Source organism: Lithobates pipiens, unplaced genomic scaffold, assembly GCF_037356315.1.
Source record: "Lithobates pipiens isolate NorthernLeopardFrog02 unplaced genomic scaffold, aLitPip1_a1.2 Scaffold_19, whole genome shotgun sequence".
In the NCBI taxonomy this organism is placed as follows: Eukaryota; Metazoa; Chordata; class Amphibia; order Anura; family Ranidae; genus Lithobates; species Lithobates pipiens.
The window spans coordinates 76,729,927-76,754,684 of record NW_027507764.1 but is presented as its reverse complement, the minus strand read 5'-3'; the positions used below and the strand labels follow the sequence as shown (position 1 = coordinate 76,754,684).

Below are 24,758 nucleotides of genomic sequence, written 5' to 3'. Positions count from 1 at the left end.
TCAGTCCAGTTAGAGTCAGTGTACCATTTCTGCTGTGTTTTCAACCCCCTTCTATGCTTGGCACATGACAGCAGTATGGTGGCCAGAGTCCCAGCAGAGACTATTCTGCTCTCCACTGCACTGCTCTCTTCGTCTCTCAGAGAAGATTAGGATATTTACCAATCATTGCCGTTACAATGACAGCGGAACTCAGTATATAAACCGGCATTGCACACCCGACTCCATTACCCGTTGATGAAGTCATGTGTTCAGTGACGCAACGCGTCAGGGAGGAACCAGGTGTCGTCACTTCCTGTCGCGGCTGAGACCGGAAGTCCCTTTGTATAGCTGTATTGGGTGTTTTTAACTGTAAGTTACTACTCGTTTTTTAAATATTATTGGATTACTACACTATGGAGCCCCCCTTCTTTATTGCATGTAAACCGCATTGGATGAGCCTGGAAACACAGCATTGTTGTGGATATTTTTGGGAATCGATCGATCGTTGAGGATCCATCTTTCTATCCATACAAGGACTTGATTTGACCTGTAGGGGCCTTCCTATGAGGCGCTGACCATACGCACATATGCGGCTTCGGCTTGAAGGGGTTATACCAGAGTGGGTTTTTTAGTTATAACAACCAATGTGGCTAAAAGTGGCTCAGCTGTTATCCTAAAGGAGTGGGAGGGGGCGCCCCCCTCCTGCCACCTACTGTCACACTTTCCGGGCCTCCCATCCCACCAGGAGATCCACGATCCGGCATGTCCACCGGCTAGTCCTTGTGACAGCAATAAAAGTGATCAGAATAATTTTTTTTTTAGAAAGGGACAGGTTCTGGAGACATGTATGGAGACTCAGTTGATGCACCATCCCAACTGCATCACCAAGGTAGGCATTGAAAAGGGTATCTCCCCTTTTGAACTAATGGGGTTCCCCTTTCCCATTCAGCCTAAATATACCCTGGACTTAGTCCTATGCTGCCAAATTGACGTATTTAATATATACAGATGATTTACCTCCCCTCCGTTTAGACTGCTCCAAATGTTTACCGCATATATGCCAACCGAATAAATAACAGCCACTCCACAATGACACCATATACATATGTACATACTTGTGTTTACACCTACAAGGTGATCCTATACAATATGGACAATTTTACTGTATATTTATTTTTGGGTTAGTATGGGCCATTTCTTTGGAATGTTGATACTTTATTGATTGGTCTTTCTGTTATTAATATTATGTATTTATTCTCCTTTTTCCTTAGGCCCAATTATTCCATTACCTTGTTCGTTGGTCTCCTCATTAGACCATAGACACTTCTAACACCGGGCTCACTGAGTCAGCTGCAGAGAACCCTCCCTTTGGGGATCCTTGTGTGGGGCATTTTTGGCCTCCGGGGGGCTTTTTCCATCTTCTTCTGGTTGTTCTCTGCAACAGGAAAGATTTATTTCTCATATGTTTCAGCTTAATTTCATTTTAATTGAGGAGTGTTTCATCCTATGATACAGCACTGGTATGTATATGCTCTTATGGCTGCTGTGCTTCCAAGTGCTTCCAGACACAGTGCTTGCCTTGTTCATGCTATAAACAGCATATTGTGTTTTTTTTCTCTCTCTTTCTTTCAGGGTACTTCTTTTAAATACTTGCTTTGCCTTCTCTATGACCCTGAAGAAGGGATACACTTTAAGACTCCCAAAATACGTCGGGTTACACGAGAAGCCTTTCTTCCAATGTATTCCAACTCTCGATGAGCACAATACTCAATGTATGATGTACTGTATATTACTATGGTGTTGTTTTGCACCTACTGTTTTTTTTAATACCTAAATAATATTTTTGTTCTTATGTTCATTATAATTTTATCTATATATAAGTTTGCCCTTAAAGTACCAGGGGATACTTTCTCTTTGTTCCTATATAATAGGAAGAATTAGGGGGGGATTTGGGGGACAAGATTTGTGCTAGGATAGAAAGCTAGAAAAGAAAGAGGCTACTGTATGTGCTAGGTGGGTGATTTTTTTGGGGTGAAGGAGATTTGTGCTAGGAGGGGGGATTTTCGTTTTGAAATGTTTGCACGGGGGACCGTGCCATATGCTGTATGGGGCCCTGCATTTTCTAACGGGGGCCCTGTGGTCAAATCTCAGTAAAGCTGCAACGCCTCAGCCTATTCCAATAGAGTTTAACAAGCCATCAAACTTTTCCTTCTGACTTAGGTAGCAAGGCAATTTCAGCATTTGAATAAATCTACAAGAAGCTATTAATTTCTCTTCAATTTTTTTTTAGCGTACAATCGTAGGAAAATGTCATCCCATTTGCAGCCATTCAATACTGTTTCTTTCTGCCATCTTCATTAGGACACATAGAATCCTTGAAACTACCCGGCTTCCTGGCTCATTTGCATGCTTCTATTGAGAATGCAGACACAGCTATAGGAAACAAATGACTGCATGCGAGTCCCTTGCTGGATCTGCCTTATTTGCCAATTAAATCATCTTCTAAGGGAATGTGGGAAGGCTGAGAGTCTTAAGCCCCATACACACTATCAGATTTTCTGCTGATTTTTGTCTTCAGATTTACCAAAACCATATAATATGAGGTCAAACCTTAGGAGTTTCAATTTGTATGCAATCAGGCAGGCCCTTGCACTACATGGTTTTGGCAAATCTGAAGCCAAAAATCAGTAGAAAATCTGATAGTGTGTATGGGGCTTTAGGCTGCATTCACACAAAATGCAAAATGCTCGCAAAACGCTCATCTCAAAAGTTCAAAAATGTCCAGCGAGCAAAATCCCATTCATTTCAACGGCCCCTGTTCACATCTGAGCGTTTTGGCATTTTAGCAAAATGCCTGTCACTCAAACAAGTACATGAGCTTCTTTTGGGCTGATTACAAGCATTTTTAGGTCCCATAGAAATAAATGGAAATGCCTGAATAGAGCTTCATGGGCATTTTACCGGCGTTTCAGCTGCGTTCAGCAGTGTTTTTAAGCCCAACAATTGTCTCCACCCCTTGTAATCACACATATCCCTAATCAAGCCCATGATCAGAAAGAAGGAGGTCTTCAGTTTGCTGCATGAAGCTGAGGGCTTCATTGCCTTGGTGTCAGCACATCCCTGTCTTTATGACACCAAGCACCCACAATACAAAAAGATCAACTACAAAAAAAGAATATGGGAGGAAATCTCAGCAAAAATGATTGTCGGAAGGTCCAAGTTCACAAATCAAGAGAAGAATGATAAAGGTACTTCTGCAGCCACGTTTTGCCTTTGCTTTGCTTTTCACATGTCATGTCTTTCGTGTTTTTTCTGCTGCTTGTATTGTATAGTTCTGAAGTAGTGTAACATGTGGGGATAGAGAAATGCACTACAGCACTCCAAAATGTATGCTGTGAATATGTCCGACACTACAATTTCACATGCAGGTGGGCGCTGTTAAGAATGCATGGCATATCCCCTACGCATGCAAAATCACAGTTTGAGTGTGTGACCTGCAGTAAAATTGCTTGGTCAAAAAGACTGCTCCAAAAATTGAAGACTCATAACACTGAAATTAATTCAAATACTTTATTGTGTACAGCAATGCAGGAAAATGGTATTGGAATTCCTTATTTTCAAATATAGAAATTGCCATATTATGCTTTTTCAATAGCTTCCATTTGCCATGGAGCCTGTCCAGTTGTCATGAAATATCTGGCAAAATTATAAGGGTGCCAATTGTACTTCCACGGCTCCTGCTCCATTCAGCCCTCTGCATAGGGTGCATTAAGGCATCTTCAAAACAAATGTCATCCTGCTGCCTTACAAAATTGTGCAAGATGCATGCTGCCTTCACTGCAGAGATGGCATTCTGCATATTCAGATAGATGGCGCTGTGCAAAAAATGACATTTGTTGGAAAGTAAGCCAAAGGCACATTCCACCACTCTTCTTCCTCTGGTCAGCCTATAATTGAACACCCTCTTCTCAATGTTTAGGTTTCTACTGCAGTAGGGTCCTTAGAAGGTGCTCTCCTAATGCGAATGCCTCATCCTCAAGGAAAACGTATGGTGCAGGTGGACGATTGGTTCCTGGTAGTGGAGAGTTTGCAGACAGGTCTAGACCATTGGAACGCAGCATCTGGCCGAAGGTGGAATTGGCAAAGATCCTGGAGTCCGAACTACTCCCAAAGGAGCCAATGTCCACATATTGGAAGCAGTAGTTTACATCCACAACTGCCAGTAGGACAAAGGAGAAGTATTTTTTATAAAGTGTTTGCTTCCACTTGAAATTGATTGGATGATGCAAATATGTTTTCCATCCACGGCTCCAACACAGTTCGGAAAATTGCACCGCTCCCAAAACAAATTTGATATTGATACCCATTCCTCTTTCATAGGCTTTACCATCACAATATTGTGCATCACATCCCAGATTATATTACACGTGTCGCAAATTATGTGGATTTTTCCAACCATGATAGAAAAGTACAAACTGGCCAATGATTGTCCAGTAGCTAAGTACCTGTGGAAGAAAGCAAACATTATCATTTTTATTTTGTTCTTTTTACAGTAATCATCATGAAAAAAAATGGAAACGCCTCAAGGATGCCTACACATGATATAGGAGGCAAGTGAGAGAATTTAAAAGTGGACAGGCTGCCGTTTATCTACATTCTCTACATCCACTCAAAGGATTTGGATTTCTTAAGGCCGGTTTTAGAAATGAGCTGAAAAGTCATGCTCCTTTGAAAGTATGACATATAAAGTAAGTACTACTGTATATAGACATTCTAAAGCATTTATTTTTTGTTTTTGTTTTTTTGCAGTACCCAAAGTTCATGGGAAATGGCAGCCGCTGCTTCTCCCACTCCTAATTCAGAATGCCCTGATGAAGAAGCTAGCCAGTCAATGCCTCACATGCCACCAGAAATTTTTTAAACCACATCGATCATTTTTTCTTTGGGGGGGGAGTGACCCCTTGGGCTGATGTTGTAACCCCTCCGGCTGAAGAGGTCACCCCACCAGCTGGAGTGGTCAGCGGTTCGTTGACAAGGTCCGTTCGAGTCAGGGGCAGGACAGATTCAACCATCTCATAGACTTAATGGATGCATTTTCTAAATGAATTGAGGATAGCACAAGCATTCTATTTCTAAAAAGCTTGAACAAGTTTGTAATGCTTTCCCCCAATTTAGCTAGGTTTAAATGCATAGAGCACTGCTGAACATAGTTTCATCGTTCATTTCCAAAACCACACCCTCCCAACTTCCACCTGTCCCATCAACAAATCATTACAGTACAAGTCCTCCTTATCCTACACCTCATCACCATGCTCCATCATCATCATACACATTCACACCACCACCTGCTCCCTACACTAATTACCCATATTACCCACCCAGCTCTTATCCCCCTCCTCCTTCCTCATACCAACAAGACCATTATTCCACCAATACATTTCAATTAGTTTCCCAATATACCCCCCACCTTTCAAGTCCCATTCATTCTTACCCTCACTCTGCCATGCAGTCCATTCAATCGACTTCCACGCATCCATCTACTTACATGCATCCCTCACAATCATCTACGTCCACTACGTATACACTATATTATTATTAAAGACCTGGAACACCTTTGGGTGACCCTAGAATAGTAGTAATGCAGCGTGTGAAGTGCACCATGATGAACAGTGCGTATGACTAAATTCCTTTTGCTGACATCATCGCCCAGCCCCCCAGTAATGCCTAACCTGTGCCCAGACAGCCGCCCACAGCTCCTAGATGGCAACAGATTTGTATGTGACTATCTTGGTTACTTGGAGAGCCACAGCCCTATCTGAGTAATGTGTTCGGTATTCAGGCAGACTGAAACCCAGACACATGAGTCAAAACCCAGACTGTCTGTGTGAATCCTGGACATCTGGCAAAACTAGGTGGAACATCTAACATGTTCCAGAGAGAAGAGAGGGGTAGAGAGTGGGAGTGGGAGTAGGAGATGGGGATTTGGAGAGAGGTATGGGGAGTGTGGTGGGGAGGTGTGTTAATGCTGCTTTCCTCAGAGTGATGATGAGTCTTTCCACCGGTGGAATACTGTTCCGAAAATAGGTGTCTTCTCTCTACAAATGTGCAGAGAGTAACCCAAGCAACTCATCAAAACTGTAGGATAGAATATGAAAAGTTAGTAGGTAAATAATCTATCACACATTCTGATTGTACAAACTTGTGCATAGTTGAGGAGATCAACCTACCTTTTAACAGACATCCGTGTTTACTTGAAGAATTTTTCTTCACGCACTCAGAGATCACCGTAAATTGCCCAGAACTGACCATGCTGTTCTCTATTGGCAATAACAGGATGGACCCAATATCTGCGCTTGTTCTTTTGCTCTTCTTTCTCAAGCATCTGTAGTGCAGCTGCTGAACATACAAGGAAACCGTTCTTTGCAGACATCTTCCAAAAATCAGAGAGAACATAGGGAGCACACAGAAACTTGACCTTCACAACCACACCACCACTACCCACAAAGCAGGAAGAAGAGGAACGCTCTAAAAATTGCAGAAAAACCACCCTGAAAATGCCTGAAAATGAAATGCTCAGGTGTGAATTCAGCCTAAGATATTATTCTTTGATAGAGTAAGCACATAAAGCAGCTAATGTGATTATCGAGGAATACATTGATCTCACAGCAGGCATGAATAAACTCAGCTCTAATTATACAATTAGTACCACTAATGACACACGGTATATATATATATATATATATATATATATATATATATATATATATATATATATATATATATATATATATATCGTCTCTGCATTGTAACAGAGCCAGTGCTGTGAGTTTATCTTTAGGGACTGGAACTGAAAAACTTAAAATTAAAAATTTCCCTTCAACCTGTCACTCAAGTTGATCTTATTTTTCACTTCCATAGAAATAAAGATATATATAAAAAAAAAAATAATAATAAAGCATATACTGTACAATTACTACACAAGCCATGTTGTTATTTAACCCCTTGACCTTCAAAAGATTTACTCAAAGTAAATGTATATCCTTTTTTTCCACAAATAGAGCTTTCTTTTGGTGGTATTTGATCACCTTCTTTGTCAATAAATCCTAATAAATGCAAAAGGAAATAAAATAAGAACCTCGTCAATTTGGTTAAGTAGAATATAAGCCGAGGGGTCTAGTTCCCACACCAGACCTACCGAAAACAAAAGCGAGCTAGCGGACTATTGCGGTACATATTGAAATATTGGTATAGAATTGTTGAACCAAAGTTAAAATACAGACAAAGTTTATTCAAATCATAAAAACATTTAACAATTCACAAACGGGTACAGGTGGTGGCGTACTTCTACTAGTTTCGCTCTAAATGAGCTTCTTCAGGAAACATATACATCTGTAAAGAGGTATAAATATATATAATAAGATATCAAGACAATCATTTGGAATGAAAAACAGAAGTACATGGGAAAGGTTAACAACACAGGATATATCTATGGTTCTTACCCCAAGAGACAGCGGTGCCTTTCGGCGAAAATTTCTTCTAAACAGTGTAGGTTTAGGAGATATTTCTTGGACCTACAGGTAAGCCTTAATCTAGGCTTACCTGTAGGTCAAAGTTGGTTGTAAGGGTTTACTACCACTTTAATCTAAACTATTTCCATTGCAGATCTGGCTGTGTGTTTAGTGTGTAGCGGCCATAACCATTTGTAGGGCAGCCTTAACTTTACGGGCTTACCGGTTACCTCCGCTTGACTTGTTCTTCCATGTCTAGGGGTTCCCAGGGTTGATACCCAACAACTTTGGACGCTGACACCAATAAAGTGCTTTTGAAAGGTTTTATTTTGCAGAGGTAACATCCAACAACACAGTCCCGTATAGAAACAGAGGGCAAGGGTGAAGAACTCAGGTACCTTGAACTGCAGACATAACAAAGTCTCTAGTACCACCCAGAGAGTACCCACTCGCCGCTGGCCACTTCAAGGCTAAACAAATCTCTAGCCAGAGATTATGGCAGTCAGCACTTTGATTCAGAACTTGTACAATCTCTGACCTTGAACAAGTTGTAACTGAAAGTGAACAGGAACCTTTTTCCTCAGTACCTGGAACGTTCTCTGCCTCCTTGATAGTACTGGAAAAAGCATGGATTCGTCAATGTCCTTCCCAACTCAATAACCAGGCACTTCTCAGGATGCCAGCTTGTTGGCCCTTCTCCGAAGAGTCCTCCCCTGGTCACTTTCACGAGCTGTGGTGCCCCTCCAAGCCGAGAGCACACCCGGACACCTAGAATCCTCCCTCAGTTACTGCACCTCGGACAAGCCGGTTCCGAGACTCGGGAACAGACAGATCCCTACCCCAGACCAGGCGGGTCTATTGGGGCTAACCAACAGAAGCATGTTGCGGGGTATCGAACACCCCGTGACGGGGACCCCAGGAAACAAGACCAGACTGCTCGGACCTCACAAACTCCTACTGAACATGTGACTTCAACATCTTAAGTACCCCTTCCCCCTTCCCAGACTCCTCAGCTGGGCCCATCACACCCACTGATTGGCTGCGAGGAGGCTGATACCCAAAACGTCCAACCAGGCCTGGTTCTGGCTTGGCATGTGCACCTCACTGTACACATGACCAAGCAGATCTCAGTCCAGCCAAACTGATGTCAAAGTTAACCTACATAATTAACCCTCAGAACCCCACTACTGTTCTGAAGCAAAAACTAAATTTACACATGAATGACACTTTGTCCAAAATGTCATCTGCTACAAGTGTTATTGTCCTGCTAGAGGGTGAACCTCTGTCCCAGTCTCAAGTCTTTTGCAGACTAACAGGTTTTATTGTAAGATTGCCGTGTACATCCATCTTCCCATCAACTCTGACCAGCTTCCCTGTCCCTGCTGAAGGAAATCATCCACACAACATGATGCATGGTGGGTTCAGGGTGATGTGCAGTGCGAATCGCATGCAATGTCTGACATCACATCAGTGTGAACCCAGCCTCAAAGCATCACCTATTGACACTTTTTGGTACCTTAGCTGTTTGCCGTTTCACAACACACAAAGTTTAGATGCTTGACTTGTTTGGTATCTATTTGCTCAATGCAACCTCATCTTTTATACTTTACCCACAAATTGGGAACTGTGTTGTGCTTGTAGCACTACAATTATTTTAGTAATATATCTTTTACTGAAAGTATAGATTTGATCAACAGTAGCTGAAAAAAGGTGTGACATAAAAAACTGTAACCATTCTATTTTAGGGGGTCCCCAATTTAATTTGTTTAACAAATGAAAGGCATCTCCAAAGACAATGAATATTGTAATGACTCTGAGCATAATACAACTATTAAAGCAGCAATATACTTAAATGCTATACCTTTTTTCCATATGCGCTTCCATTTTGCTATGATCTGCTGAACATACTGTAAATCTGTTGCTAAAATCAAACATAATGGTGGCCGCTTACACCCTTACTAACTGACAATCCAGGCTCCTGTGGAGCAATAAGCACACAGGAGGTACTCTTCTGTGCTCTACAAGTCCGTGCATTCAACGCTCTACAGCTCTCTGTTTTTCCAGTCCCTCTCTTGGTGGAATAGATCAGTGGTTCTCAACCTCTGTCCTCAAGTACCCCCAAACAGGCCATTTTTTTCAGGTTTTCCTTGCACAATTGCTTTAAATCAGAGTCAATGGCTTGGTATTTTAGAAAACATGGCCTGTTTTGGATAAATGAGGACAGGGTTTAGAACTGGAATAAACGAGAAGCTGAGAAGATTTAGCAGTTTTTGCATTCTACCTCAGCAGTCTCTGCCATTACACACTTGAAGCTGAGGATACCTAGGGAAGAAGCAAAATGTTTTGAATGTTTGAGTTTCATCCAGCTAGCTTCTACTTTGCATTGAATGATGGGACTTGTAGAGGAAAGAGTGACACTTCTCATGTACTCCTTGAATCCTGAAGCCCTTTTACCTGCAATAAGCAGAAAGAACTCTGTGGGGTTCCGCCAGCTCCACACAGCAGATATAATTTTACAGATGTCCATATGAGCTACCTCAGGCTGTCTACAGAGAAGGAGAATGCTAAAGACTGTCACCATGGTGGCTCTTAGACCTCTCATAAAGCACAAGACTGTTAAGAAAGGGATGATAACATAGGTGTGCACAGCCTATTGCATTAGGGTGTGCACCCCAAATGTATTAAAACATGGACTTTTCAGTAGAGCAGAGGTTGGTGTCAGTAGGGCCGTGGACAGTGTCAGTAGCTTATTATTTTAATCTTTTTTATTTTATACTATTTTTTTAGAAGCTCCATTCAGGGGCATTGGTGCAATATCAGCAGGCAGAATCTGCCGGAACACCTGGAACACCCCCTGTGCACACTTATGGATAAAAAAGATCATTCATCACCAGTTGTACCATTATGTTAAGATTAAACCAAAGAGGCACAAGCTTAGAGGTATTAATAACAAAGCCCACAGAAGATTCAAAGATCAGATTCTGATGCCCAACATTGATTATGGTAGAAGCAACAGAACCAAACACATGCTACCCACTGGGTTCAAGATCTTCCTTATACACAACATAATGGAACAATGAGCAGCAATTCACTCTGTGCTGAAATTGTTCATAACGTCTTCTCCAACCACATGACCATTGTGGAAAATGCAGCACAGGTCACCATCAATTTGACAAACCTCACTGCAGAAGAAGAACAAATAAACCTCTCTTGAACCTTCAAAAAATATATTGCACTGCTCTAAGCTTTTAAAGCAGCCTCTTGGGAAGTCCACTGTTCCAAGTACAGGTCTCTGGAGCTTGTCTAGCTCAATAGGTATATTTATACTACATGTATAGCAGAGAGCAGATACTGCTTTACTTCACACTGTGCTCTGTATTTTACATTTTACATAACAGTATTAAGCAAACCTTCAGTCATTTTTTCATTTTTCCATCTATTAAATCTTCTGCCATTGTTGTTTTAACTTTGGATAGTAAAACATTTTTTTCTGCCAGTAAATACCTTATACAGCCCACTTACTGTTTCTTGTCTGGTAAAACGCCTAGGCTTATGACATTATGCTCAGCTCTCTCTCTCAGTTTGCCAGGAGGGGGGGTAATAAGAGGGCCAATGAGAGCTGCAGAGCTGGAAGTGTGTATCTGTGTAAATCAAGGAAGTGAGAGGGAGATTTCTGCAGCATATTTGGCAAGTACAGAGTCACAGTATATATAAAATAATATGCAAAGTGGATGGAGGGAAGCTTCAGAATTGCAAAGATGTTTTCATTGCAAATTATGTGAGCAGACAGCAGTTCCTCTTTAAAGTGGACCTTGCACCAACAAGCAAGGTCTGCTTAGGTTGGTCATTTATAGCAGATAACAATATTCATACTCTATTTTACACAGCAGGGCTATGCACATCACAGCCCACATTTCATCACCCTTTTTTCACTTTTACCTTTATTTAACCAACTTCAAGAGTGCAAAATCGTTGAACGAAGCCACACTCAACAGAAATCCCTGGTAAGTTTATTGTGTATAGCTGGCTGTTGACACAGTCCCCGCCCTTAAGTCCCACTCCTCTGACATGTTTCACCCCTCTTAGCCCGGGGTTCACACTGATGAGGTGTAGGACACCGCATGTAATTTGCACAGGAATTGCAGCATATTCCTCTGCAAATTACATGCGGTGCCTCCAGGATGTGATTTGAGCTATGGATTTGTATGGCTGAAATCCCACTGCATTTGCACAAAACTGGTGCAGGACCCTTTTTTTGTCCGCACAAAAATCGGATTGCATGGGAGTTCACACCCATGCGATCTGATTCTGCAAATCGCACTGCATTTTGCAAACCGATTGGGGTGGTGTCGTTAATTTAACATACACTCCACAAGCGGTTCGCATGGACGGGTAGCGATTTAGATGTGGTGCCAAATTTGCAGCAAATTTGATGTTAATTTGCACCGCATCTACTATGAACCCAGCCTAAGTGGGGTACATACCCTAAGAACATCAGGCGGATGAGAACAAGTCGGAAATGAGGAAGGAAATAATGAACGAAAATTCTTGTACAACAAAGGCCGCGTACACACGCGGGGACTGTTCGCTGAAACTGTCCGCTGAAACCAAGTTTCAGCGGACAGTCCGCTCGTGTGTGGGCTTTCAGCGGACAGTTTCAGCGAACAGTCCGCTGAACAAGGTTTTTCGTAAATTCCGAAAAACTGTCCGCTGAAACCTTGTTTCAGCGGACAGTCCCCGCGTGTGTAGGCTTGTTCGTCAAACAAAGTTGCGCGCATGCTCAGAAAGGATTTTCACGCCGAAAGTTATAATGCAGTGTATAGGACGTCGTATTTTTCGTCCCGTCGTACGTGCCGTTCACGTCATCGCGCACGGTTTCAGCAAACTGTTCGTCCGTTGTGTGTGGCCATGTCCGTCCATGCTAATTTTGAGCGGACTGTTTGCCGAAACTGTTTGACGGACAAAGTTGGGCGAACAGTCCCCGCGTGTGTACGCGGCCAAAGGCATTTTTTTTGGTGTTAATTCCTTTTGATCATGCGCAGTCTTTGTTTTCTGATTTTTCTCATGAGAAAAATTGTACAAAAACACTACACATTAAACAAAAGTTGTTTCCCGAACTAGAAAAATTTGGGGGCGTTTGTCCCTTTGGAAATTTTCATTCGGAAGGCTGAAATTGGCTTTCATAGGTTGGGTACACACTATCAGAAAATTGTGCAATGATTCCTCTGATGAAAATGTTCGCCCGATTTTCTTATAGTGTGTACGAGCCTTTAGGCTCTTAGGACTTAATTGTGTCAGAGGGGTGTAGCCTAAGGGTGTGTCAAATGCCAGATATACACAATAAATTTACCAGTGGGATTTCCACCGAGTGAGCCAGTGGGATTTTCGTCTTGGTGGCTCCCCTTTGGTGGAGCACCGTGAATTGCGGTACAGGGGGGCCACCAAGAATCTGTATTCAAGGAGTACTAGATGGTTTTGATTATTTTTAATGTGCAGTTTTTGTGTGTTTTGTATGTTTTTTGATATGTGAAATTTTTATCATATAATAAATACTGTATTTATTAGCATATAACTCTCACTTTTTCACCATGAAAATTGGGTGCAAATGGTGTGTGCATGTTATATGCCAATAATTCAATTTTAGTTGCCTCAGAGGGGACAGGGAGGGGGCAGGACGAGAGCCGTCAGATTACATACAGTGAGAATCTCCAGTTTACTTGGCGGCCTCTGTAATAGGAAGTCCCGTCTCCTGGGCCACCATTGGACCACTGTTCTGTCTATCATAGGAGATTCTCACTCTATGTAATCTGTCGGTGCTCGTCCTGCCCCCCCCCCTCGTCCCTTCTAGGCTGCAGATGGGCATCGATCAGGCTGCGCTGATGGCCATGGTGAGGCTACTTCATTGATGGCAATAGTGAGGCTGCTGCATTGATGGCAATGGTGAGGCTACTGTATTGATGGCAATGGTGAGGCTGCTGTATTGATGGCAATGGGGAGGCTGCTGCATTGATGGCAATGGTGAGTTTGCTGCATTTATGGCAATGGCGAGGCTGCTGCATTGATGGCATTGATGGCAATGGTGAGGCAACTGCATTGATGGCAATGGTGAGGCTGCATTGATGTGGACTAATGAAGCTGCATTGATGGCACTTGTGAGGCTGCAGATGGGCATTGATCAGGCTTCATTGATGGCATTGGTGTGGCTGCAGATGGGCACTGACCCTTATTTTGCTTCAAAAGTTCCTTATTTAAAATTTAAGTTTTTTTTTCCTTGAACTTCCCTCTTAAAATGAATGTGCGTGTTATACACCTGTGCGTGTTAAATATGATTATTTTTTTATACTTTTTACAAAAAATGGGTACCATTATAGTCCTTGTATTTAGCTTGTTAGGGTTCATTATTTTGTATATCATTGATTAGGATGAGGTACCAGACATACATGGTCTACCAAATGAGGTTCTCTCATTGAGGCCTTCCTCCCAGTTTCCTATTTTTTACTTGCATTTTAAAAAAAGGATAAAAAATGTGCTGCTCTCTGCTATGAAGAGGCACCTAATAATATCACCCATAAGTCTTTGGAGGGCACAGGCTAATATAACCTGCTGGTGACTGTCAAGAACTCGTTTCGAAACATCAACCTCTCAGTCTCCATACAATGTATTTTTCCTACCAGGGCTGAAAAGTACTAAATAACATTTTAGTAAAAAAATAAAATAAAATCTTATCAAGGTAAAGAATTTGGGCACGCACTGGATATGCCAGTTGCTTGCTGGGAAATGTCCAGAAAGCACAGAAGAGGAAAATATAATCATCGGTAGAAAACCATGAAAAATGAATTTTCTGCTTAAAAGCTTTCAATCATTTGACTATTATAAAGCATACCGATTATTCTCCCGGGGTTTAAACTCCTAACTTCTCTTGAAAACTGTTTTCTCAAAGCATCATCTAACTTTTTTTTTGCTTCCCATCACTAAAGAAGCACCACAGGTGTATTATTTTATTCAGCCCCTGCAGGAAACTCACACAGCATTTCAAAGTTGAACAGGAAAAGTCAAACTACTCACCCCCAGTCGCCACGGTAATCTCACGCAGAAAATGGCCGTAAAATGGAAAATCAAATGACAGGTTCACTCTCTGCAAGGGACAATATCAAGAAAAAAAAAAGTCATTTTTTTTTTGTATGTGAAAAAAAATGCTGAATTAAAGTTTTATGTCAAAGTGTTTTATTCATTCTATTCCACCAAACACTCCTTCATTTTAGCTGGTAATAAGACCTAGTTTGAAGCTGTTGCCATAGAAACAATGCAGCCAGTGTAATTGCGAATTTCTGTAAAAGGAAATGCTTAGCATACTCGGAATGTATTTTTCCATCATCAAATTAGTTTAACCTTAAATCTGAGAAAAAAGCAAATCCTCCCATGTTTTGTACTATCGATATTGAAACTTGTACATAAATCTAGTATTTATTAGCAAAGAGAAAGGTCAGTACAGTGGGCCTGTAGAGCAGAAGAAAGGGAAAGTCTCTAGTTCTCATAGCAATAAGTCATAACCCCCCTTTTTTATTTTTTTGGAAAACGGCTGCACTCTGATTGGCTGCAACAGTTTAGCACTTTGTTTTATAGCAGGTACAATATCCTTTTTGGATCCTATTCGCTATCCCAGGTGTATCCTATTGCCTATCTCAGGTGTATCCTATTCTCTATCCCAGAGGCCTCAAAACTTTCAAAACAAAGGCCCTGTTTACTGTCGTTCAGACTTGGGGGGGTGGACTGTGGCCCGTGGGAGTAGAAAATGTGCTGATTTTAGTGGGATTAAACAATGCCTGATCTTTGGTGTCAGTGCTGAATTGTTGGTGTCATAGGGAAGAATAGTGTACATTTTGTTGGTGTCATTGGGAGGAATAGTGCCCCATTGTTGTTAGTGGCAGGAATTATACCCCATTGTTGGTGTCAGTAGATGGAATGGATTTGCTAGCCAAATAAAGGCAAGCAAAGGGCCCCATCTGGCCCTCTGGCCACAGTTTGGAGACCCCTGCTCTCTTATAATTCCAGTCTAATAGATGTTGTGGCACTTTAGGTGCTAAAATAAGTTAAAGTACATTTGCCATAATAATACATTTCCTAAAATGGCTTCCAAAGCTAAAATGACCTTTCGACATCTCAGGGGTCAGTCCTGAGCTGGCCTGCTCCCTTACTCCTCCTATACCTTTCTGTTGAAATCTAGGGACAAACATGGAGTTAATAAGCCTGCACACCCCAAATATTGCACTACAGAAGAAAATCAAGGTTTTTATTTGCAGCAAACTATCAAGCAAATTTCAATATATATTAGTGTATATAAGTGTTTATTATACAAATATTAAAATAAATAATATGAGCTCTGGTCACAAACATTCTCATTATAACCCATCAATCATAATAACATAAAATGTAGGCAGGTATACTCAAGGAAAATTTTACAAAAGATCCTGCCACAGAAAAACTTCCCAATGCTTTTTGACCAAGCAAGTCACAGTCTTCTTTAGGTGGCTGTGTTATCTGCATACAAAGACATATAAAACCTTATAAGTGCATGGTATCACAGGGTTTTAAACTTATTACCTTTCTGTTGGCCATTAACACCAATTATTGTACTGATGGGCCAATATGATGGTGTGTGTATGTGGGGTGGGGGAGCTGAAAGAAGTATCTATATTTACATACTGCAGAATCCTAGAATTTAGGGTTCACAGGACTCTTCATAAGACACCTAAATGGCACGAGTATTCTAGTCCTGCAGGATGGTCTACAAAGATTATATTCCACTGATTGGTGTGCTATGAACATTTAAATTTGGCTTATATTTAACATGTTTAGGTTTGGATGACTATATATAACTTTTCACACTCATCATCTGGCTGGTTATTATTATCACAGTCTTTTATAAGAATTGTACATTTATTTGCTTTATAATCTTTAAAACTGGAGTTCAGGAATGATTTGTGTTGTATACTTACGTTGGTCCAGTTTGGCACAAAGAAAATATGCAGGTCCCACACCTGATGGTCTGCTAGGTAAGACAAAAATGACTGTAGTAGTCAGCGTTGCTCCAAAATCTCAAATCTCCTGGGTCTCACTGGGGTTCTGTGCAAGCAACTTCCCCTCTGCACTCCAGGAGGTCACTTGCTTGGCACCACCACAATCCAGAGAATGACATGTATTTCTTTCAGTGAATACCGGGCATTTTCTGACTGGACATAGTGGAAATTGTGATATCACTGCCCTTCCTTCCCACCTCATCCAATGAGAGAACCTCATTCATTCAATAAAAAAAAATAAAAAAAAAATAAACACCAGTATGAAGAGAGGAAGACACTTGCACAGAACCCCAAAAGGACCCAAAGGATAGTGGTTATCATTGTAGTAGCACTGACATCCACAGTGATTGTCAGCTTTCTCAGCGGCCCATCGGGTATGAGAGATGCAAACTTACATTGTGCCGAACTGGACCAATATTAAGTATGCAGCTTTAAGTTGTGTGCTTTAAAAAACCCTTGTATTGCAGAGTACTATGGAGTTGTCCATCATTGAACTGTATGAGGGCATGATATTTATTTATATAGATGGTGATGTTTCCCTGGGTTAAACTTGTAATATCATGGGGTGGAGAGGTTCTCTTTACATCTGTTCTAATATCTGACCTCAAGAGTCAACCAGAGAGGCTAGCATCAAGGGCAGGCAGCAGTGAGAGGCTAGAGTCAACCTGAGAGGCAAGAGTCAAGCAGAGGGGCTAGAGTCAAGGGCAGGCAGCCCAAGAGGATAGAGTCAACCAGAGAGGCTTAGAGTCAAGGGCAGGCAGCCCAAGAGGCTAGAGACAACCAGAGAGGCTTAGAGTCAAGGGCAGGCAGCCCAAGAGGCTAGAGTCAACCAGAGAGGCTTAGAGTCAAGGGCAGGCAGCAGTGAGAGGCTAGAGTCAACCTGAGAGGCAAGAGTCAAGCAGAGGGGCTAGAGTCAAGGGCAGGCAGACGAGAGGCTAGAGTCTAGAGTCAACCTGAGAGGCAAGAGTCAATGAAGTTCAGTGTATGATCCTCCATATGATCCTCCACTACATTATTTCACATCTTGGAATATTGTAGGACTTCAATGATCTGGCACATATTGCAGTGGTGTGAAGGGTTACAAAGCAGACTGACACAATTAATATTGCATGTTGATAAATAATCCTGTCTATCACTGAATAAAATAGTTTTCTTGGAAGTCTTATTCTTGGTGGAACACAACATCATTTAGCCACAGGTGGAGATGTCAGCATTGCCATGAAAGAATGAATTATGCAGAATGTGAACTATAGGACAATCAGCCTCATTCTGATTATATTACTACCATACACAGTGGGCATGTTTATTTCACGTGAGGAGGAGACATTGTATGGAAAGGACCCCTAAAAAAAGTTCACCAGAGATGATCACCTACATGTCTCCTATGGAGGTAGGTAGATGTCATATACTGTACATGTTAAACTAAACCAAAAAAAAATGTATGCGTTGTCATTCCAATCCCAACTGTAATACAAAAAAATCTCTGTAATAAACAGCTGCTGCAATCACCTATGTGTGTTCACCACCACAATAAATGAAAATAAAAATAAAATAGTTCTTGTACTGTGCTGCTGCTGTGTACACAAATAAGTGAAACACTGAAAGTAATTGTGATACGAAACAATAGGGTTGATTTAATAAAACTGGAGAGTGCAAAATCTGACGCAGCTGTGCATTGTAGTCAATCAGCTTCTTACTTCAGCTTGTTCAATTAACCGCTTAACCACTTACAGACCGGACCAATTTGCTGGTCAAAGACCAGACCACTTTTTGCGATTCGGCACTGCGTCGCTTTAACTGACAATTGCGCGGGCGTGTGACGTGACTCCCAAACAAATTGACGTCTTTTCTTTCCCACAAATAGAGCTTTCTTTTGGTGGTATTTGATCACCCCTGCGTTTTTTATTTTTTTGCGCTATAAACAAAAATAGAGCGACAATTTTGAAAAATTATTTTTTACATTTTGTTATAATAAATATCCCCCAAAAATATATAAAAAAACATTTTTTTCCCTCAGTTTAGGCCGATACATATTCTTCTACATATTTTTGGTAAAAAAAATTGCAATAAGCGATTATTGATTGGTTTGCGCAAAAGTTATAGCGTTTACAAAATAGGGATAGTTTTATGGCATTTTTATTAATAATTTTTTATTAATTTTTTTTTTTTACTAGTAATGGCTGCGATCAGCAATTTTTATTTTGATAGTGACATTATGGCGGACACATCGCTATATAAATGCAGTGATTCCTGTGTAAATGACACTGGCAGTGAAGGGGTTAACCAGTGGGTGGCAGTGTAGGGGTTAAGTGTTCCTAGGGGCGTGTTACTAACTGTGGGGGGCTGGGCTTTCATTTAGTGAACACTGATCTCTGCTCCAATCACATGGAGCAGAGATCAGCGTCACTAGTTGCTAGGCAGAATGGAGAAATGCTGTTTACAACGGCATTTCTCCATTCAGCCGTCCCGTGAGACGATCATGGGTATGCCCGCAGCGATCGAGTCCGCGGGACCCGCGACCGGACTCACGGGGGTCCTGACCGGCACGCGAGCGCGGCGGCACGTGAGCGATGGCAGGGCGGCATTGAAGATTGGGCGTACCTGTATGCCAATATGCCTGCCCGTGCCATTCTGCCGGCGTACATCGGCGTGCACCGGTTGGGAACCGGTTAAAGCGGAGTTCCACGCAAAAGTGGAATGTCCACTCATTTGTCTCCTTTCCCCCTCCAGTGACCACAATTGGCACCTTTCGAGGGGGAGAGGAGACAGAATACCTGTCTTTGACAGGTATCCTGTTCCTACTTCCGGGAGTCTGGACCTCGGCCCGTGATATCACCGCAGGGCTCCCTCCTCTCCCTGTCGCCCGGGCTAGGAGAGGGGCCTCACGCATGCGTAGTAGGGTTCCCGGCGTGAAGCCGTAAGGCTACACTGACGGGTACCCTTACCAGAAATGGCGGCGGCAGCACCCGACAGCTGATGGAAACAACAGCTGAGGTGCCGACATCGCTGGACTCCAGGACAGGTAAGTGTCAGGTATTATTAAAAGCCAGCAGCTGCAGTATGTGTAACTTGCGGCTTTTTTCTTTTGGGGGGGGGGGGGGGCACCGCTTTATGGACCAGTCGCCATCATTATACTGTGGCAGGTTGGCTCTCCTGGGTGAGTCGCCGTAGGTGTACATCAGCCTCTTTAAGAGTTATAGGGGGCGCAGCGCCGGACCACCGGCCACCCGTGACCGCTCCACAAAGAGCCAGAACAGGGATCTGTCAATGTAAATAGACAGATCCCCATTATGACAGGGGAGGAGAGAATGGTCTTCTGTTCCTGGTGATTAGGAACAGCGATTCAGTCAGTCCAGTCCCCCCACAGTTAGAAACACCTCCCAGGAAACACATTTAACCCACGTGATTACCCCCTAGTGTTTCCTGCCAGTGACATTTACGCAGTAATCAGTGCATTTTTATAGTACTGATAGCTGTATAAATGTCAGTGGTCCCAAAAATGTGTCAAAAGTGTCCAATCACCGCCATTACTGGTAAAAAAAAAAAAAATGCCATAAATCTATCCCCTATTTTGTAGTTGCTACAACTTTTGCACAAATATGTAGAAGAATACATATTGGTCTAAACTGATGAAGAAATTTTTTTTTTATATTTTTCTTTTTCAAAATTGACGCTTTTTTTTGTTTATAGCGCAAAAAATAAAAACCGCAGAGGTGATCAAATACCACAAAAAAAGAAAGCTCTATTTGTGGGAAAAAAGGACATCAATTTTGTTTGGGTACAGCATCGCACGACCACACAATTGTCAGTTAAAGTGACGCAGTGCCGTATCGCAAAAAATGGCCTGGTCAGGAAGGGGACAAATCATTCTGGTCCTTAAGTGGTTAAGCTTTGACAAAAAAGAAAAAAAACCTGGAAGCTGATCGGTTTCTATGCAGAACTGCACCACATTTTTGCACTCTTCAATTTCAGTAAATCCCCCTCAATGTGTTTAAACACTTGACCTCCAAAAAGTTTTACCCCCCTTCATGAGCAGGCCATTTTTCTGTGATACAGCACTGCGTTACTTAAGTGACAATTGTGCAGTCATGCAACGCTGTACCCAAATAAAATAGATTTTTCCCACAAATAGAGCTTTCTTTTGGTGGTACTTGATCACTTCTGCCGTTTTTATTTTTTGCGCAAAAATCATAAAACATTATTTACTTTCTGCTGTAAAACATATGCAATAAAAAAAAATTAAAAATCGAATTTCTTCATCAATTTAGGCCAATATGCATTCTGCTACATATTTTTGGTTAAAAAAAAAATCGCAATTAGCATATATAAATTGGTTTGTTATAGCGTCTACAATCTATTGGATATCGGACAGTAAGTGACCCTTTTGCTACTTTTTTTGGGGACCAGTACCACTATTAGAGTGATCAGTGTTAAAAAAAATATGCACTGTCACAGGACTAATGACACTGGAATGGAAGAAGTTAACATCAGGGGTGATCAAAGGGGTAAATGTGTCCCTAGGGAGTGCTTTCTAACTGTGTAGTGGGTGCTTGTACTGTGGGAAAGCAGAAATCCATGTTCCTGCTTAGCAGAAATACAGAATCTCTGTCTTCCCTTGTCACAGAATGGAGATCTGCCCTGTTTACATAGGCAGATCGCCGTTCTGCTTCTGTCGAGAATGATCGGCGGTGTCTAATCACAGCAGGAGTGGGTCACCAGCAGTGTGTGTGCGCTCCGCTGACCCGGAAGGACAGAATGACGTAGAGGTACATGATTCTGCCCAGAGGAGCCGCTCTGCAGTACATGTAAGCTTCACTCTTCACACTCAGTGTACATATAATAAAGAAAAGTGTCTCTATTCGTTTCACTTTATGCAATTGACCCTACAAGCCCAAACGCACATAAGGCCCCTCTCCATTTTTGTGCACTGGGGTGCTGAAGAATCCAGTGCCTGCTAGCATTGAACAGCAGTGGTGTAAGAAGAACATCCTTTTTTGGAAAACCCCTTTCAAAGCACCCCATGAATACTGAAGGGTATGCAAGCTGGTAGCCACGTGGCAGGGGGTTGTCTGCCACCCTGCTATGAGGGATACAAGTTTGCATATCTGGTGTGCAAAGCTCATTATGTCTGACGGTGGCATTCTTTTTTTTTCTTCACAAATCTTTACATATAGTAAATAAAAAAGGTAAACATGAATTCTTCCTGGTTCTGAAACCACAGAGTTTCAGCACTATGGAGAGTTCAGGACAGCTAATTTATTTATTCTCTAGTTTAACCCTCTTTCTCGACTTACTGCAACTGTAACTTTCACTGGTTTACTGGCTGTCATATTCACCCGGTGCATATTGGTGTTTTCATATTTAGGGTGAATGTGACTGAGAAGTGTCAGGCGAATAACAACAGACGAATTTCTGACAAAAATACATTTCCAGAAAATCCATTCTAAATATACCCAATAATAACCTTGATATGAAAATATCAATCAATGTAATGGGGGCATTGCTAGACCCTTGCAACCAGAGCCCATGCCCTAGGTCTTATGCTAGTGTCCTGGGTCTCCTTTGAGATATGAAGATGATACATTCTATGCATTATAAAATTTGAAACAGATTTTATCTACTTTGTAGTTCATCTATTAATTATTTTGTCATCATAATGTGACATTTCAATTTTTAGACTCATTAGCTTTTGTTTAGGAAAAAAGATTATTAAATTTTATCCAAAGTGGTCATCATGGTACCAGCCTGAATGTGTACCCAGAGTTGCCCCTGGTCCATTAGGATCTTAGGAATGTCCCGAATGTACCGTAAGTATTAGGATATCAGTGACAACAAGACATGTGCAATTCGTTTTATTACGAATTTGTTTTTTAACAAATTTCGACAATTTCATTAATTCGGAAATATCCAAATTAATGAAAACCCATTTAACAAATTTTTCAATTCATAAATTCGAAATGTGAAAATCCAAAAACCTGAAAATTCGAAAATTTGAAATAATAACTAATAATAACAACTATTACTAATGTTGTGTACACATGAGTAGAATTTCCAACAGAAAAAGTCAGACGGGAGCTTTTCATCATATATTCCGATCGTGTGAATGCCCCATCAGACTTTTTACATCGAAAATTATGACGGACCTAGAAAGAGAACATGTTCTAAATTTTTCTGATGGAACCAATTCCTATCGGGAAAACTGCTCATCTGTATGCTGTTCCGACGTACCAAAAACGACACATGCTCTGAAGCAAGTACCAGACGGAAGCTATTGGCTACTGGCTATTGAACTTCCTTTTTCTAGTCCCATTGTACGTGTTGTACGGCACCGCGTTCTTGACAGTCGGACTTTGGTGTGACCGTGTGTATGCAAGACAGCTTGAGCGGAATTCCGCTGGAGAAACCTTCAGGGTTTATTCCCGACGGAAAAACTGTTCGTGTTTACATGGCATAAGGCTGGCCATTCATGGTCGAATTTCGAAAGAATTTTCTTTTGAAAATCAGCAATTTTGTGTGCTTTGTGATCCGATGATGCCACCATTGAGTTTGAAATTCGACCAACCAAGCCTTCAATTTCACCTCATGTTGCTACAGAAAAAGATTTTCGGGCCAGGAATCTTCTTTTCTTTCCGGGAATTTTCTTTTCTTGCACTCATGTGCATTTCTTTTTCAATTTAATTTCTCGCACGATTCTCCCATCATTGCTTAAAAAATCGTTTGCTTTTCAAAAAGTTTCCAACATGCCCGATTACTCAAATTCGACTGCCACAGGAAAATTTCATTTTGCTGCAGCCCACTAATGGTGCGAAATTCGAATGAAAATTGTTAGATAAGATTTTTAAAAGAAAATTATTTTCAAAATTCGACCCATTTATGGCCAGCCTAACTATTAAATTATAGGTGTTGGAATTTCCTTTCAAATTTGGCTGTTTGTGAATGTAATGAATATGAATTTATCCAAAGTTACAAATTATCCAAAATAACGAATGCTGTATTAATAATAAAAAAATAACAATAATAATAATAATAAAAACTTTTTATTATTATTTATTATTAATTCATTCTGTTCCATTTTTATAGATGGGGCATTCGTTATTTCGTATAATTCATAACTTCGGATGAATTTGTATTTGTTACGTTTTCGTTACGTTCACTAACAGCCAAATTTGAAAGGAAATTCCAATACCCATAATTGAATAGTTAGTTATTATTAGTTAGTTAGTTATTCTTTCTTATTTTTGGATTTACAAATTTTCGAATTTACAAATTTGCAAATTTTTGAATTTACGAATTGCGATCATAAGAAATGACCCAAAAAAATGAACCCCCCCCCAAAAAAAATTTATGAAACGAAAACTACCACATTTTTGGGCAGTACACATGTCTAGTGACAACTATTCAACCTTAACCACGTCAATACCAGGCACTTAGACACCTTCCTTTCCAAGCCAATTTTCAGCTTTCAGCACTGTAGCAATTTGAATGACAATTGCGCGGTCATACAACACTCTACCCAAACAAATTTTTTATCATTTTGTTCCCACAAATAGAGCTTTCTTTTGGAGGTATTTGATCAGCTCTGTGATTTTTATTTTTTGCGCAACAAATAAAAAATACCGAAAATTTTGAAAAGATAACTAAAAAGTTTTTCTTTGTTTCTGTTAAAATTTTTGGGAAATAAGTACATTTTCTTCTTCAATGACGGCATTGATATGGCTGCACTGACGGGCACTGATGAGGTGGCACCAATGAGGTGGCACTGAGGGGCACTGATGATGGGCACTGATAGGCAGCACTGATGGGCACTGATAGGTGGCACTGATGGGCTCTGATAGGTGGCACTGGTATGCGGCACTGATGGGCACTCATAGGTGGCACTAATGGGCACTCATAGGCGGCACTGATGGGTACTTATGGGTGGCACTGATGGGTACATATGGGTGGCACAGTTGGGCACTGATAGTCAGGCACTGATTGGCATGGATGGGCACTGATAGGTGGCACTGATGGACACAGATGGGTGGCACTGATGACACTGATGGGTGGCATTGCTGGGCATCACTGATGGTAATAGTGCCAGTCAGTGCCCATTGGTGGGCACTGATTGGCACAGATTGGGCATTCATTTACACATGTGGATGGCCATGGGGTACATACCTGGCCATCCACATGTTGCCCCCTTCCCTGGTGGTCC

General features: G+C 41.4%; 1 protein-coding gene across 1 annotated transcript in view; it reads right to left on the bottom strand.

Moving 5' to 3' along the window:
• Positions 1-24,758, bottom strand: part of PLXDC2 (plexin domain containing 2) — an 811,301-nt gene that overhangs the window by 352,223 nt on the left and 434,320 nt on the right. Inside the window, exon 4 of the mRNA XM_077490934.1 lies at positions 14,553-14,622. Within this exon, the coding sequence (XP_077347060.1) occupies positions 14,553-14,622 (70 nt within the window). The remainder of the gene's footprint in view (positions 1-14,552; positions 14,623-24,758) is intronic.